Raw genomic sequence first — 12589 nt, 5'->3', positions numbered from 1 at the left:
TCTGTGCATCCTTTGTTGTGGTCACAAAAGACCACCGGTCAACCATAGCTCATAGACCGAGAAGATGTGTGTTGTTGTGTGACTAAAAAGGGGTGTTTTATTGCTAAATGGCCCAAAAAGGGTCCGTTTTTGTCCATTGGCATGCTTTGTTCGAATGATAGATACATGGACATCAATTATTGCCCAATAAGCAGAATGTATTACACAAAGTATGCTCTGACATCTAGCAGTACACTGAAAAAAACTTTAAAAATCCGGTGAAAATTGCACACCTTATGTCGCATAGCAGTTATATCTTAATATGTTCCGATTTGGACCATATGCTAGTAAGTACAAATGCAAATTTGCCCATGAACATTCCATTAAGAAATAGGGGCAAACTTCTCACATATCAATGAGTGCGGTTCGATTCAAGTTTAAGCTCAATAATAAGGGGCCTCCTTTTTATAGCCGAGTCCGAACGGCGTACCGCAGTGCGACACCTCTTTGGAGGGAAGTTTTATATGGCATAGTACCTCACAAATGTCGCCAGCATTAGGAGGGGAAAACCACCGCTGAAAATTTTTTCTGATGGTTTCGCCAGGATTCGAACCCAGGCGTTCAGCGTCATAGGCGGACATGCTAACCTCTGCGCTACGGTGGCCTCCAATACTAATAAGTATAAATCGATCTGAATCATATACGACACGGATGTCGCTATAAGTGCCCCTTATAGGGGGCCAAGACTTTAAATCGAGATACCGGCCTACTTGGCTGCTATATCCAAATCTGGACCAAGTTGCAGAAAAGTGTCGAAGAGCCTTACACAACTCACTGTCCCAAATTTCAGCGACATCGGACAATAAATGCACCTTTCATGGCCCCAAAATCTACAACCGAGAGATCGGTCTATATGGCAGTTATATCCAAATCTGGACCGATCTGAGCCAAATTGATGAAGGATGTCGAAAGGCCAAACACAACTCACTGCCCCAAATTTCAGCAAAATCGGATAATAAATTTGGCTTTTATGGTCCTAAGACCCCATATCGGAAGATCGGTCTATATGTCAGCTATATCCAAATCTGGACCGATCTGGGCCAAATCGACGGATGTCAATGGGCCTAAGACAACTCTCTGTCCCAAATTTCAGTTAAATCGGATAATAATTGTGGCTTTCATGGGCCTAAGATCCTAAATCGAAGGATCGTCTATATGGCAGCTATATCCAAATCTGGACCGATCTTGGCCAAACTGATGAGGGATGTCGAGTGGCCTTACACAACTAGCTGTCCTAAATTTCAGCAAAATCGAATAATAAATGTGGCTTTTATGGGCCTCAGACTCTTAATCGGAGTATCGGTCTATATGACAGATATAACCAAATCTGGACCAAACTGACGAAGGATGTCGAAGGGCCTATAGCCCCCACATAGACCGATCCGCCGATTTAGGTTTTTAGGCTAATAAAAGCCACATTCATTATCCGATTTTGCTGAAATTTGGGACAGTGAGTTGTATTGGGCCCTTCGATATCCTTCGTCAATTTGGCCCAGATCGGTTCAGATTTGCATATAGCTGCTATATAGAGCGATCCTCCGATTTAGGGTCTTAGGCCCATAATAGCCACATTTATTATCCGATTTTGCTGTAATTGGGGACAGTGAGTTGCGAAAGGTCCCTCGACATCCTTCGTCCATTTGGCTCGGATCGGTACAGATTTGGATATAGCTGCTATATAGACCGATCTCTCGATTTGAGGTTTTGGGCCCATAAAAGGCGCATTTATTGTCCGGTTTTGCCAAAATTTTAGACAGTTAGTTGTGTAAAGCCCCTCGATATCCTTCTTCAATTTGGTCTAGATCGGTTCAGATTTGGATATAGTTGCCATATAGACCGATCTCCGATTAAAGGTTTTGAACCGTTATGAGGCACATTTACAGTCCGATGTCACCGAAATTTAGGACAGTGAGTTGTGCTAGGCCCCTCGACATTCTTCTTCAATTTGGGTCAGATCGGTCCAGATTTGGTTATAGCTGCCATGTAGACCGGTATTCAGATTTAGGTCTTAGGCCTATAAAAGGCGCAGTTATTTTTGGATGTCGTCGAAATTTGGGAGTGAGTGAGTTAAATCAAGTCCGCCGACATACATTTGGAATATGGCACACATCGGTCCAGATTTTAATATAGCTGCCATATAGACCGATCTGTCGATTTGAGGTTTAAGCCCATAAAACGCGCATTTATTGTCCGATTTCGCCGAAATTTGGGACAGTGAGTTGTGTTAGGAAGTTCAACATCATTTTTCAATTTGGCTCAGATCGGTTCAGATTTGAATATAGCTGCCATATAGACTGATCTGTCGATTTAAGGCTTTGGGCTCATAAAAGGCGCAATTATTGTCCTATGTGGCCGAAATTTGGGACAGTGAGTTGTGTTAGGCCATTCGACATCCTTCGCTAATTTGGCTCAGATCACTGTAGATTTGGATATAGCTGCCATATAGACCGATCCTCCAATTTAGGGTCTTCGGCCCATAAAATCCACATTTATTATCCGATTTTGCTGAAAAATGTGACAGTGAGTTGTGTTAGGCCCTTCGGCATCCTTCGCTAATTTGGCTCAGATCACTCTAGATTTGGATATAGCTGCCATATAGACCGATCCTCCGACTTAGGGTCTTAGGCCGATAAAAGCCACATTTATTATCCGATTTTGCTGAAATTCGGGACAGTGAGTTGGGTTAGGCCCTTCGACATCTTTCTTTAATTTGGCCCAGATCGGTTTATCGTATTTACAAGCCGATTCACATTTATAATCCGATTTCACTGAAATTTGACACAGTGACTTATGTTAGGCTTTTCGACATCCGTTTCGTATATGGTTCAGATCGGATTTTTGGCTATCGCTAGTAAAAACACCAACATTTTGTTAGTATTTGGTCGAAATCGAAACATATTCCCATATTGCTGCTATGGGGCAAAAGGTATGCATTTTTCACCGGATTTTGACAAAAGGTGGTTTACATATATACCCGAGGTGGTGGGTATCCAAAGTTCGGCCCGGACAAACATAGCGCATTTTTACTTGTTTAAGTCAATAAACATTTTTCCGAGTGTAGTGTCCATTCATTTCGCAGCTAATATTTCACAACACAAGGGGTCACATTTAGGGCTCAATTCATTTGGACAATGCATCATTGTGTAGGGGGTGTTAGAATGACATTTGTTCGATTTGCCGTAACCATGTAAGTGAAACGGTAACCAGCCAGTAGGTGGGTAGTTTAGGAGGTTGGTGAGCTGGTTGTTTGGTTGCTTCATGCCATTTAATTTGGTGTTATCATTAACACAATATTGCAAGTCATTTTTGTGCTTAAAATGCCATTTCATTGATTGGACTGTTTTTCTCCCTCATGGATAGTTTGAAATCGTCTTCTTCTTTTTTTTTGTCCATCGCTCCCCCAAAGGCAAGTCTGTGCTTTAATGCCATTAACATTGTGGTTAATTAAATGTTGTGTCTATCACTCTAAAATGTTATGGTCAATTAAAGTTTTAGTTAAATGGCCTAATAGCCAAAATGGTCACTCATTCCAAATCGGATGGAGGGGTTTTGCCACAGCATTCACTGGCGCATATGTTTTGATTTGGTATGCAGGAATTTGTCTAATTAATTTAAGTAATTTTTATTGATGTTATTTTTATGGGTTGTGATAAAATTTTAAATCATTTGGCCAAATGTTAAAGACATTTAATTCAACTTTGGGGGGGGGAGTTCAAAGAAAGAGGGTGTCAGAGAGCTCCTTATGTTTTTGTGGTTAGTAATTTTGCTAACAATGATTGAAAACGTTGGGGTTCAGTGGACTGTGAACGAAAGGGTGATAATGGCCTCCTGAAAGATAGAAATTCTTTTTGGAAGTTTGGAAAGTCCAAAACCCTTAAGACTCGAAATGTGTTTTTGGGTTATGTATGTAAAAAAGTAACCTTAATACCAAGTCACAATGACTTAACAAAAAAAACGATATATGTTTAGATTTTACGAAGACTGAACTTTATTGCTCTCGAAGTTAAAACGGAATGAACGAGTCTTTCATTTCATAGTCATGACTTCTCAAAATAATGACATTTAGTTTACCATAAAACTAAATTTAGAACTAAAAAGTGTAGTGTTCTCAGTGCCCTCTGTATGTGGCATTATAAAAATGCAGACCTGGAAGTTGTGTGGCACAAACATTACCGGCCCATGTTGCAAGATTGCAAGGTAAAAGTTTTAAATTCAAATATATAATGGTATGAGGTCAAAAAAAAAATAGGAAAATATACAATTCATACGATCTTTGAGTGTTCATAAAATGCTTGAAATTCAATATGCCTTAATACTATAAGGGTTATCTCTAGTCAAAATTTAATAACAATTCAGTTTACTTATAGATTCTAATGTTAATTTTAAATATAATCCAGTTCAATAGTTGTTGCATCAGGTGGTGCATGAGCCAGACAGCACCCAGCCGAAGATAGTATTTGTGGCGACTGGAAGAGAGCCATCACTAGCTAAAAGACCCGGTAATATAATGCGCCCATATATGTCAGATCCAAGTACGATTGAAAACGGCCCAGAGATATAAAATTTTGGATCTGCTAAAGTCAAATTAGCGAATTTTGCAGCAATGGCAGCATCAATGGATCTATTAGGCGTGTCCATTGATATGTGGTTGTTGACTCTCATTGTGGTGTCTAAAACAGTGTGAGAAGAGTGGCGAGATGCTATAGAGACTGCACATATGGACTCCGATCCTAGGACAGTTGTGTTAAGTCGTAACTCTTCAACAAACTGTTTAGATATTTTACTAATGGCGGTGCAAGGATCAATAACTGCGCGGATATGGTGCTTTTTCTTGCCGATCACAACCAGTATTATAGCCGTTGGAAATAGCAAAGTGGCGTTTGGAGTTGCAATAGACGCTATCGTTAGTGATCGCTGGTTAGTTGAACTGGTGTTTGGTGGTTCACCTGCGGGGCTTTTTTCGACCTTTACTGTCCTTGTTTTCTTGCTTCGCAATTTTGGATTATCTATATGCAATAAGGAGTGATGGTTGCCTCCACAAAACCGACATCCTTTAGTTGAAAAACAAGAACTAGATGAGTGTTGATGGGCTAAACAGTTTGGACAGTAGCGGTGAGTCACAACTAATTGCATACGTTGTTTCGCATCCTTTTTTCGGAATACCTTGCATTTACGAAGACCGTGGTTTTGTGAACAGATTCTGCAAGAGTAATAATTTTTGTTTGCCTCGGAACGGCTAAGGCGGGATAAAATAGGTGGCATTCTGTAAGAGTAAACTAAAATATAATAAAGGACAATAATGTAACAAAAGGAAATTGAATAACTAATTTCTAACATGGTGGGAGTACCACGACTTTTACAACAGGCCGAGTTATGGTTCCCCTTTGTGTAGTTATATCGACTACTCGCACTAAATCATCCTTGCCATAATATATCTTCGAAATACGCCCCAATTTCCATTCCTGGGGTGGCAAACAGTCGTCTCTCACAACAACCATAGAACCAATCTGGGTATTTGGCTGTGGTCTTTTCCATTTAATGCGCTTGTGAAGCTCTTTAAGATACTCATGTTTCCATCTAATACTGAACTGTTGAGATAATGCCACAACTCTTCGCCAACGATTAACTACAGAAATAGTAGTCTCGGATTCGTCAGGTTCGGCAGGTGAAAGCAAAGGACCCCCAGTAAGGAAATGTCCAGGGGTAAGAGCTAGCAAATCGTCGGGATTTTCGGATAAAGGTGAAATAGGTCGCGAGTTTAAACAGGCTTCGATACGGGAAAGTATAGTAGTGAATTCCTCGAACGTAAATTTATGACATCCTGCCATCTTTCGGAAATGAGCCTTAAAACTTTTCACCCCGGCTTCCCAGAGCCCTCCCATATGAGGAGCTCCTGGTGGAATGAAGTGCCAGGATAAGCGCTGGTAGGAGAATTGGAAAAGTGTCTCGTCCCGCGATCTTTGAAGAAAGTTTTTCGCCACCTCTTTCGATGCTCCAACAAATGTTTTGCCATTGTCGGAAAAGATCTTTAAGGGACACCCACGTCTGGAAGAAAAACGGTGAAAGGCCGCTAGAAAGGCTGAAGTGGTCAAGGAACTTGTGAGCTCCAAGTGGATAGCACGTGTAGCGAAACAAACGAATAAACATACGTATCCCTTTGTTATAGTACAGGATCGCGCCGAGTAGTTTTTTATGTCGAACGGACCTGCAAAGTCAATACCAGTATTCGTGAATGGTCGACTGAGCGTGGTACGTTCTGGAGGAAGGGTTCCCATCAGCTGCGTTCTAAGCTTGTGTTTGGAAATTACACAAATCTTGCAATTGTGAACACAGGCCTTTATAAGAATTTTCGCCTTTGGAATCCAGAACTGGAGACGCAACATTCGTAGCATTAAACTGTTGCCTCCATGCAATGTAATGCAATGTATGAACAGTATCAGCAATCGGGAGAAGGTACCGTGATACGGCAGGATAATAGGATAACGCTCATTATAAGTGAGGCTCTCGGAATGGGCTATGCGACTACATATTCTTAAGAGGCCTTTAGGATCACAAAAGGGGTTCAAAGTCAATAAGGAACTGGTGGACGTAATTTGCTCCCCATTTGACAATGCCTTATATTCAGTTGGATAAAATAATTTTTGTGACAAGACAATTAAACGATCTCGAACATCCTGGATTTCGTCATTGGTCAGCGAATGAGTTCGTGAAGTTATATCGGCTGAAGCACGGCAATTAGAAATAAAACGGTATACATATGCCATCACTCTAAGAGCTCTTCCCAGCGAAGAAAACCTATCCAGAGGATCTTGGTAGTTTTGGAAGTAAGTAAAGTGGCTGTGAATAGTCTTAGCTTCCAATAGTGTCTCATCTATTGGCAAACCATTCTTAATTGGCCAAAGGCTCGATGGATGCCTAAGCCACAGAGGACCAAACCACCAAAGGTCATTCTGAATTAACTCATCGGGAAACACTCCACGGGAAGCCAAATCCGCAGGATTCTGCCTTGATTCAACATGGCCCCAGTGGTCCACTGGTACTACCTCACATATTTTTGAAACACGGTTAGCCACAAAAGTCTTCCATTGGAACGCTGGTTTCATTAACCAGGCAAGGACTATCGTTGAATCTGTCCAACAGAAAACCTTGCAATTTGGAATGGACGGCAGAATCGATTCAATGGCCTCCGCCAGTAAGGCCGCGCCACAAAGTTCGAGTCTAGGAATTGAAATTGTCTTCAATGGTGCCACCCTCGATTTTGACATAAGGAGGTGTGTGACAATTTCACCGCTGGGAGCCGCGACTCGAACATAAATGGCTATTGCGTACGCCTTTTCAGAGGCGTCACAGAAGCCATGGAGTTCCATATCGCTTTCAGGAGTGAAATGTATCCAGCGAGGAATTCGTATATCTCCAATCCTAGAATAATTCCCCAAGAATGAATGCCATGCTGCAAGTAAATTCGGAGGAAGGGGATCATCCCACCCGACTTTGGATAACCAAACATCCCGCATTAGAAGTTTTGCGAGAACTATGAAGGGGCATAGCCACCCAGCTGGGTCGAATAGTTTCGATATATTGGAAAGAATATTCCTCTTAGTGGGATCGGAATTTGCGTCTAATTGCCCGGCTACGAAATAAAAATCATCAAGTTTCGCGTTCCAACGAACACCCAGAGTCTTGGCCTTACTTGAATCTTCAAACTCAAGAAATTCGGAATTCAGAAGATGGTCCTTTGGAATGGATTTTAGGAACTCCTTAGAGTTAGAAGTCCATTTTCTCAATAAAAAACCGGCTGTCCCCAAGGCCGAAATGAGTTCCTTCTGGGTCTTAGTTGCGGACAAAATATCATGACTCCCCCCAAGAACATCGTCGACGTACATCGACGATTCCAAAATCTCGCTTGCAAGCGGATATTGAAGCCTTACGTCTGTAGCCAGTTGCTGAATTGTGCGTAGAGCCAAGAATGGGGCACAATTTACCCCAAACGTAACCGTCTGTAGCTCAAATTCTTCGATTTCATCGTAAGGGGACTTTCGGTAGAGAATTCTCTGGAATGTAGTGTGTTTCGGATGGACACAAATCTGGCGATACATTTTTTCAATATCGCTATTGAAAACCACTTTATAAAATCGCCACTGGAGTAATAAAGTGCACAGATCTTTCTGCAAAGATGGACCAGGGTGGAGGACGTCGTTCAAACTCATACCATTAGAGGTAGGGTTTGACGCGTTGAACACTACACGAACTTTTGTAGTAACGCTATTTGGACGAACAACAGCATGGTGTGGCAAGTAGTGAAAATTGGATTTGGGAGTGAAATCAATGTCCCTTACCCTCTTCATATGGCCTAATTCAATATACTCTGCCAGAACCGCATCGTACTGCCTCTTGAGCTCAATATCTCTGAGAAGCCGATTCTCATTTCTTATATACTGAGAAAGAGCTATCTTTTGGGACTGCCCGAGTTGAATACCGGAAGGAAATTCGGGTTTAAATGGCAGCGTAACAATATACCGGCCTGCCTCGTTTCTGGTGGTGGTTTCCACGAACATGTCCTCACAATACTTGTCCATATCGGAAATAGGTTTAACCCTAGGGAGGTCCTCCAGTTCCCAGAATTTGGAAACTAGTTCATCTAAGGCGATATCATCTGGAAGTGAAACAGTAGTGCGGAAGACTGAAATAGGCTCTTTTGGAATGGGACCGGTCAGAATCCAACCAAATACTGTTTCTTGGGCCAAAAGAGACCCACAAACTGGATTAATAATGCCATTTAACATGACCTGCGGAATCAGATCTGCCCCTATCAAAATGTCAATATACGATGACCGATAAAACTCAGGGTCTGCCAGGTGGATGTCAGGAAGTGTGGAAAACATTTCCTCGGATACAGAAAAAGTAGGCAGTGAGGATGTTAGCTTAGGAATGACCATAATGGGAGCCTCCAGGTCAAAACCTGAAGTCATTGGAGAAGTGATTTGAAGCATACATATTTTCTGAGCCTTCGCAGAGAGGGTGCCATTAAGGCCGGATATATGAGCCATAAATTTGCGTGCTTTTAGTTTAAGCAAGTTGAAAAGGTGTTCTGACAGGAAAGACGCTTCCGACCCAGAATCGAAAAGTGCTCGTGCCTTGAAAATCTCCCCATTATGTCGGATACCAACCATGGCCGTTCCCAACAGCACGGTCTTGCTGTTGGCTGCGAAACAAGACTGTATGGGAACAATGGAATCACCATTGGAAGTGGACTGTATCGATTTCTGATCAGTTTCGGGAATTTCCATTTCCTCATTGCAGTCTTGATGCAGTAGAGTGTTGTGCCTCCTGTTGCATTTTTGGCAGTTAAATGCACTTTTACAGTCTTTGACAAGATGTCCCTTAGAAAAACAATTAAGGCATAATTTTAACTGCTTCACGGTTGTCAGTCTATCGGCGTAGGTCATATTATGAAATTTCGAACACAATCTTATGGTGTGGTTTTCATTGGGGCATAACTTACAATTTGGAATGACAACACCATTTCGATACGAATTCACTCTTTTGGAGGAGCTATTCTTTGGCATTGATTTGCCAACGTTCTCGTTCTTGGAATTTGATATCGATTGAGAAGTGCTGGGAAAACCGAAATCCCTCACCGTCTCCAATGTCTGAAATCGACATGTCAAGAAGGAATCAAGTTCTGTCCAAGATGGAAAGTCACTTTTATTCTTGACTGATTGCTCCCACAGGGACAATGTGATCTCAGGCAAACGCATGGAACAAACATACACAAAAATGGGGTTCCAACTCTTGATATCTATACTATAGAGCTTTAGTGAAGCTATAATCCCATTTATAGTACTTTGAATCTGCTTTATGGACTCGCTTGATTCAACGGTAATTCCTGGCAAATTAAAAAGGGTCTTAAGTTGGCTGTTCAGTAGTAAACGTTTGTTGTCGAATCTAACCTCCAACGCCCTCCATGCTAACTCAAATCCCTCATTCGTGAGAGGTGCCTTTCGAACTATTTCCCTGGCTTCACCGCGAGTCTTGGAATTCAAGTGAAATAATTTTTCGACAGGGGAGAGCCTCGTGTTATTGATGTATAAGGCAGTAAAAAGGTCGCGAAACGATGGCCAGGAGAGGTAATCCCCGTGAAAGAGGTCGGTGTCACAAGGAGGTAGGTTTACATTCGGACTCGAAGAGAATTCCAACCGCGTTGGATTGGGGGGAGAAACAGCAGCGGACCTTTTGGATTCTATAACCTCACTTATTTTAGCTATGCCATGAACGTAAGTTCGATAAGTGGTCTGATACCGCGCTTTCAGGGTTTCTATGTCCCTCTTATCGTCAGCAGCGGCTAACTCAGCCAAGCTAGCCTCATACTTTGGTTTAACTCTCTGCCATATTTCCCTCAACTCGTCCCGATGAACCTCCAAGGAGTGGATCGCGGACTGGTGCAGAAGTTCGCTTTCGAGTTCTGCATTGAACTCGATTAAAGCATCGGATATTTGGATAAAGTTTGATAGGGCCATTCTGTTCTATCAAAAATCTTTCGCTAGCAACGGATGTCAAAAAAAAAGGAAAATTCGATGCAAATTATACGGGCCACTACTTCAAAGGAAATTTCTACCAGAATCGATGTTCTGAAGGAAGTGAGTGGATCCCAAGAGGGCAAACCGAACAAAGGTGATCCAAAAAAAAAGCTAATCTCCACGTCTAAGAACTCTAAAACGTCCAAACAATAGCTATATAGCCAACTATGAAGAACACAGTATGTAGTACTATTCACTCCACTAAAAATTGTCTGCAATGTAATTCGTATCAGAAACAAGGAATTAAAAATTTGATTCTAATTGTTATTTCACTTTGAAAAAATAAAACGAAATATCGGAAACTTAATGCACAAAGGACAGTCTGGTTAATATACGACTTTGGAATTGTCGTACTTACTAATGCACCGAAGAGGAATCAAAAAATTTGTTTGGTTGTATCCACTAGAATAGACTGCAGCATCAAAAATATCAATTATAAACACTTTTATCCAACACAATTATTTCTTTCACCTGGCCCTTTGATTTCTCTTCTCAATTGTGTGGTTTCATCGAATTTTTCTAAAGTTGCTTTATCAATTAGCGAAATGCTGTTCTTCTTCTTCCACTATTCTATTTAAATAGTCTCAATTATCAAAATTATTCAATTGTCTACTATTTCTTTACCAGCAAACTGCTCACTACTCACGTGGACTTTCTAAAACAGTAACAGCAATACCAAATGCACTAAATGTTTGTCCAAATTTGACAATTCGGTTATATTTCAATCGCTCAATCTTTTTTCTCTTCGAATAATATGAAATTTTAATAAATTTAACATCCAAATATTCATTTAATTCCTTTATTTATTTCGATGGCATCAAGTCAAAATGAAATTTTATAAAATCTATCACATGCTCGTCTACACTATATGTTATCACACTTAGTTTGGAAATTTCAACGAATAAGACGAAAAGGCAAAAAATCATCAACATTCGAGCGACCTGATGTGGGAGACAACGTGTAGCTTAGCTTTGGTTAAGCTACAAAATCTAGTTCTTGACGGAGGGATTGTAGTATGGTGAGAAAAAATTATAAAACTGGTACTGGTACTGCTTGTGGTTCTCTCGTGTAGTCAGCGAATAAAGAAACAACAAGGGATGGGTAGTCTGTAGGTACCTACAACTTTTATCAAAAAGGAATGAAAATCAACGTGGATGATTGATTCTGTGGTGATCGATTGGAATATGGATAGGAAAAAATATGATGTAAAGAGTATTTTTTTTGTTGTTGCTTGTTTTTTAATAACCACTATGATGAACACGAATGTACCATATACGACAAAAAAACTGTCAAGTAGAGCCTTTGGAGACCATTAAGTGTAATTACTGTGCTTTGTCTTCTTATAAATCAAGATCAAAGTTTTTGTGTTTAGGAGGATTGAAATTGAAATAAGCAAAATAATTTGACACACTTGATAAGGAGATTGGTTTGAAATGTGTGAACCAATTCAGCGAATTTTTTTGAAGTTGTAATTGCCAGAAGTTTAAGCAAAATATTATAAGCAAGCAAACGAAAGAATTTAGTATCAATTTCTTGGAAAAAATTGAACTTACAATGAAATTGAAATCACTTTCACGGAAATGAATTTTTGTGTAATTGACCTTCACAAAAAAAGAATGTTGCTCGTACTTTCTAAACTTATGTAGGAAGAAATTTTGTACGACAATGGCATGTAGGTTACCTGGTTTTCCTTGTGAACTGCAGGGATTGATTTGGATGATTTTCCAGATTTCACGTCTTTTAGGTTAGCCAAAATCCGGGTTGAAGGATCATGAAAACGTTGGGGTTCAGTGGACTGTGAACGAAAGGGTGATAATGGCCTCCTGAAAGATAGAAATTCTTTTTGGAAGTTTGGAAAGTCCAAAACCCTTAAGACTCGAAATGTGTTTTTGGGTTATGTATGTAAAAAAGTAACCTTAATACCAAGTCACAATGACTTAACAAAAAAAAACGATATATGTTTAGATTTTACG

At 40.6% G+C, this 12589-nt stretch overlaps 1 protein-coding gene across 1 annotated transcript; it reads right to left on the bottom strand.

Moving 5' to 3' along the window:
* Nucleotides 1-3779: 3779 nt before the first annotated feature.
* On the bottom strand, nt 3780-10556 carry LOC131997761 (uncharacterized). The gene is made up of 3 exons (XM_059369291.1): nt 5388-10556; nt 5203-5315; nt 3780-3867 (listed from the first exon to the last, which is right to left on the bottom strand). The coding sequence occupies exons 1-3, from the start codon at nt 10554-10556 to the stop codon at nt 3780-3782; spliced, it is 5370 nt and encodes a 1789-aa protein (XP_059225274.1).
* Nucleotides 10557-12589: the final 2033 nt, after the last annotated feature.

Source organism: Stomoxys calcitrans, chromosome 1, assembly GCF_963082655.1.
Source record: "Stomoxys calcitrans chromosome 1, idStoCalc2.1, whole genome shotgun sequence".
NCBI lineage: Eukaryota > Metazoa > Arthropoda > Insecta > Diptera > Muscidae > Stomoxys > Stomoxys calcitrans.
The sequence above is the reverse complement of the archived record's forward strand: the minus strand, read 5'-3'. Positions and strand labels throughout refer to the sequence as shown.